This window comes from Vicugna pacos, chromosome 5 (genome assembly GCF_048564905.1).
Source record: "Vicugna pacos chromosome 5, VicPac4, whole genome shotgun sequence".
NCBI lineage: Eukaryota > Metazoa > Chordata > Mammalia > Artiodactyla > Camelidae > Vicugna > Vicugna pacos.
This window is the reverse complement of record NC_132991.1, coordinates 64359670-64364487: the sequence shown is the minus strand read 5'-3', so window position 1 is coordinate 64364487 and position 4818 is coordinate 64359670. Positions and strand designations below refer to the sequence as shown.

Here is a 4818-nt window from a genome sequence, read left to right as displayed (position 1 = left end):
TGCCAGAAACACAAGCTAAATCTTTAATTAGATGCTAAAGGAGAAAAGTAGAGAGTGTAAATACTTCAGTAAAAATCCATCGCTCGTCTTAAAGAGCCAACTTTGGCATTCATTGCCCCCCAGTCAAGATATCTCCTGTACTCCCCGGGCCTCAGCAGATACTGCCTTCCCCGGTAGCTGGGCATCTCATAAAGGACCCAGGAGCCCTCCAGCACATTGAGGGAGTGGATTTCATTGAGGTGGAAGCGGTCCTGAACAGAGGGACAATCGTCCGTGATCTCTGACATTTGTCCTCTGAAGTCATCTCTCTCGTAGATCCTCATTCTGTAAGTGCCGGAGTGCTGGGGTAGCAGACAGAAAAGAAAAAGTCAATGAACAAAACAGAGGGAAATTAAAGTTCTCGCCCTGCACCTTCCTGGTCACACCTGCCCAGAAGTTCTCTTAGTTCAAGCTGGCTTCCACAGCAACCGCATCGCAGGGTTAAGGGGCCTTCCCGGCTCCCATCACCCACCGTGAATATAATGACTGACGCACTCACTAAGCTAGGAACAGAACTCAGCCGCCCTTCAACTGCTGCTTACCAGTCTCTGTCCTTGAGAATTAAAATTTGTCTAAAATAAAATTGATCACTTTAGTACATGTTATTAGAGAAAGTCCTTCTCAAAGGAGAAGAGTGAGAGTCATTGGAAAGTGAAGACTCATTTGATATATTACTCTTGTTAAAAAGGAATCAACATTAGCTATTTTCTTCAAGACTCTTCTGGTTTTCATGTACACAATGGAACATAGCATTATTAAGCTCTTGTAAAAAATGACACGTTCTCCCTACCTCTGTTTTCATAAACTCATTTTCAGTTCAAATTTCTACCTATGTGACTCTGAAACTTCCTTTTTCTAGCCTCCCACTCTCCACTTCTTTATTTCCCTTGGCAGGAATCATCTTCAGGAAGCTCTGTTTGGATGCCCCCATCCTATGCCCACTCACTCCTTGCACATTCTTCTAAGAACTCTGCAAGCACTCTAGAAAACACTGAATCTCAAACTTTAGTTTTGGATGTTGCCTTTCCTCTAATTTCTACCTCTAAGTGAGCTAATAGGTACCGCCTGCAAAATTAGAATGGGGGAGAGGGTATCGCTCAGTGATAGAGCACATACTTAGTATACAGGAAGTCCTGGGTTCAATCCCCAGCCCCTCCATTTAAAAAAATTTTATATGTGTGTATGTGTGTATATATATATATATATATATATATATATATATATATATATATATATATATATAATATACATATAAAAAACCTAATTACCCTCCCCTCCCAAAATGTTAAAAATTAGAATAGAAACCAGGAGGCCTGTCTTCTCTAAGAGGATAATCAAATTGAAAAGTAAGCCAAAACAAACAAAAGTATTTTTATCAATTAAACAGAACTGGACTGTACTTACAAATTTTGATATATTGGATTTTTGAGTTAATAGGGCTTGGAATGACCACTTAAAGAAATTAGATCTTAATCAGATAATAACTTCAGTCTCTTCCATGTCCTGCTTTTTCTTAATGAGTCTTTGATCATTTAATTTTTTGATTACATTTAAAATATAAAAACTGGGAATATGTGATTAAAAAACAACAACAAAACCACTATACAATTCAAGAAGAATGGCTTCCGATCTGAGACATCCTTCTAGAACGGACTGCATGCACAGGGCTCACTTCCCCTCTTTCTGCTCTCTAGTTGGAACGATTTAGTTGAAGAATTATATATATATGTATATTTTTTAATGGTTTTCATTTCCAAAGACACCGAAGACAAAGAGCCACACTCACTTGGGGGATGAGGCGGCAGGAGCGGATGGAGTCGTTGAAGCCCATCCACTGCTGGTAGTCGGAGTAGTCCCCGCGCCGCAGGAAGTACTGGTGGCCCTGGAAGTTGGGGCGCTCGTAGAGCATCCAGCAGCCGCTGTCCACGCGGATGGAGTTGCAGCGGCTGAAGTAGGGCTGCAGGTTGGGGCAGTCGCTGCTGCACTCGTAGCAGCGGCCCTGGAAGCCCCGGTCCTCGTAGAAGGTGATCTGCAAAATGCAAGATGTGGGAGCATGAAGCGATTTGCTCCCGCTGATGATGCTGCGACCGGGCGAAGGTCGAGCATCGGGTACCCCGCGCTTACCTTTCCCATTGCGGAGAGAGGGAGCAGGAGGTGTTCGCTGGGTGCGGTGTGGGACTAGGGGGAGCGCCGCGGTATATATAGCAGCCCTGACTGCTGCCTCCGCAAGAAATCACACAAAAGGGGCCCATTTCGGTGAGTAAGGGGATTTGTAAGCTCTGCGTTCCCCCTCCCCCGGTCGTCGGGGTTAGCTGAATGTTTCCTCTCATTCTTTCTGGTAGGTTCGGGTTGTTCTCATTCAGTAAAGCTGTTGTTGCCACCAAAATGAAAAGAGCCTTTACTCTTTAGAAGGATGAGCGAAATTCTATCCCCATGCCTTTTTAAAGAAATAGCCTACTCTGCTTCACTGATGCCTTAAAGGCAATGAAATTCAACAATACATTCTGCTCTGAGATTGGTGTTAAAAAACAAACAAACAAACAAAAAAACTTCTTGAAAACCAGAACATAAATAATAAGAAATCTTAAGGAAGAGGGACTCAAGTGATCTGTGAAAGTGCTTGGAAAAGCGTAAATCTTAGTTCAGATTCAAGATTCCGTGATCATCAGTGTTGTCATCTGGGGGTCTGTCATGAGTAAAATGGATACTTGACTGGAAATTTGTGGGCTCCTGGAGGCTGGGAATTGTCTCTTGTTCTTTTCTGCTCCTGGGCCCTAGAGCAGAGAGAGGGTGAGCACGTAGTAGGCCTTCAATACTTGGCTTTGACATGAAAGAAAGCAGATGGTTGTGGCCTTCCTACCTTTCTTACATCTTCTGGGGAGCCTATGTCCTTCCTTCTGCTGGTGCCTGCTCAGAGACTTGCTTACTTTTGTGGTCCCTGACCTCCTTCAAAGGTCCTAAGATCTACCTTTCTCTTCACCATGATAAACACTTGCTCCCCTGGTAAGGGTGATTTAAGTTAGTGTAAGGACTAATGTAGAAATCCTTAAGGTTCCACACCCCTTACTTCCTCAGACTTTTGAGATGCTGGACAGCACCCAGGCCAGACAGCAGAGCATCTTGATGGCATGGATTTCATACTGTGGTAGGGGGTCCCCTAAAGGCCTCGAGACACTTTCAAGGGGCTCTTGAGTTCAAAACAGTTTTCATAACAATACCAAATAGTTGCTTTTTTCACTTTTATTCTTTCATAAGTGTTCGGTGGAGTTTTGCCAGAGGTTATATGACATTAAATAGATTTGTTAAAATGTAAAGCAATACTAGTCTTTTCATTAATTGTTTTTGCTTTAGAAAATATAGTTATTATTCATAAAATATGTTATTTATGTTCACATGTAACAGGTTTACTGTTGAAGGCTCTTCCTGTAAAAAGGGAAACCCATAGTGGATAGAGGTCCTCTACTGGAACAGAACAAAACCAACATCCATCAGATATCTTGTCAGGCCCTGGCGTGAGCCTCCACAGGATGACACAGAGACAGGTGGTTATAGGCTGGCTCCAGTCTCCGCACAGTCAGACATTGTAGAATTCATCCCAACCTCTTGCAAAACTGTTGGCAGCACTAACAGAATCCTGAGGCAGACAATTATATTAAGACATATTAGGGATCAAATAAAACACCTAGAAATAAAATACAACTGTCTCTCAGTATCCATGGGGGACTGGTTCCAGAAGCCCTGTGGATACCAAAATCTGTGGAGGCTCAAGTCTCTTCTATAAAATGGCATCATATGTGAACATAACCTATGCACATCCTTTCATATATTTTAAGTCATCTCTAGATTACGTGTATTATTGAATACAGTGTAAACGCTATGTAGATGGTTGTAAATACAAGGTAAATGATGTGTAAATAGTTGCCAGTGTGCGGATAATTCAAGTTCTGTTTTTTGAAACTTTCTGGAATTTTTTTTCTAGTATTTTTAAACTGTGGTTGGTTGAATCCATGGATGCAGAACTCATGAATACAGAGGGCCAACAGTGTTGGTTCAAGAAGCTGATGAGACAGTTAGCCTTATTTTTTGATTCCAAAATCATGGGAAAGCCTGGGACTGGAGTGAGAGGTGTACCTACAAGCTCCTTGGGTTGTATAGTCGGCTTCTAACGTTAGAGCATCAAGGACCTGGACTGGGTCAGGTAGGGGGAGAATGGTGCTTTCAGGGCCTGCATCATTGCGTGGTGGAAGAGCAAGTGCTTGCAGACAACACTACCAGTGACCACTTACCCCGCCATCTCACTTTCATGCTGCTTCTTCCGAAGTGCTACTTACAAGCACCATGAGATTATTGAATAGGCACGACTTCTGGAGAACACATTCAGAGAGCAATGGCTACATCCATCCATCCACACTCCTGCAGCTTCTAGTACTGCTTGTATAGTCTTCGGAAAGTCACTTACCTTCTCCAAGCCTCAGTTTCCCTACTCGTAGAATAAGAATGATGATGAAAATCAAATGAGATAATGGACTTGAAAACACATAGTAAATTGTAAAGTAATAATGGTGGTAAAAAAAATAATATATTCATATTTTAATAAATGTGAAAGATGCCCAAGGCTGAATCAGAAAGAAATAAAAAATATGAACAGACCAGTAATGAAATGAAATCAATAATTTTAAAAACTCCCAACAAACAGAAGTCCAGGACCAGAGAAATAGTTGAGGGAGATTAAGAAGTAGAAACTTTCAGTTACAAAATAAATGAGTCTTAGGTATGAAG

At 41.9% G+C, this 4818-nt stretch overlaps 1 protein-coding gene across 2 annotated transcripts; it reads right to left on the bottom strand.

Annotated features, from left to right (window-relative positions):
* Window positions 1–2197, bottom strand: CRYGB (crystallin gamma B). 2 transcript variants are annotated; one of them, XM_031677785.1, is made up of 4 exons: window positions 2164–2172; window positions 1822–2068; window positions 869–878; window positions 66–324 (listed from the first exon to the last, which is right to left on the bottom strand). In XM_031677785.1, the coding sequence occupies exons 1-4, from the start codon at window positions 2170–2172 to the stop codon at window positions 66–68; spliced, it is 525 nt and encodes a 174-aa protein (XP_031533645.1). The 2 variants fall into 2 exon arrangements, with proteins under 2 accessions (XP_006205297.1, XP_031533645.1); XM_006205235.3 differs by lacking the exon at window positions 869–878 and having other exon boundaries at window positions 1–341; window positions 1826–2068; window positions 2164–2197.
* Window positions 2198–4818: the final 2621 nt, after the last annotated feature.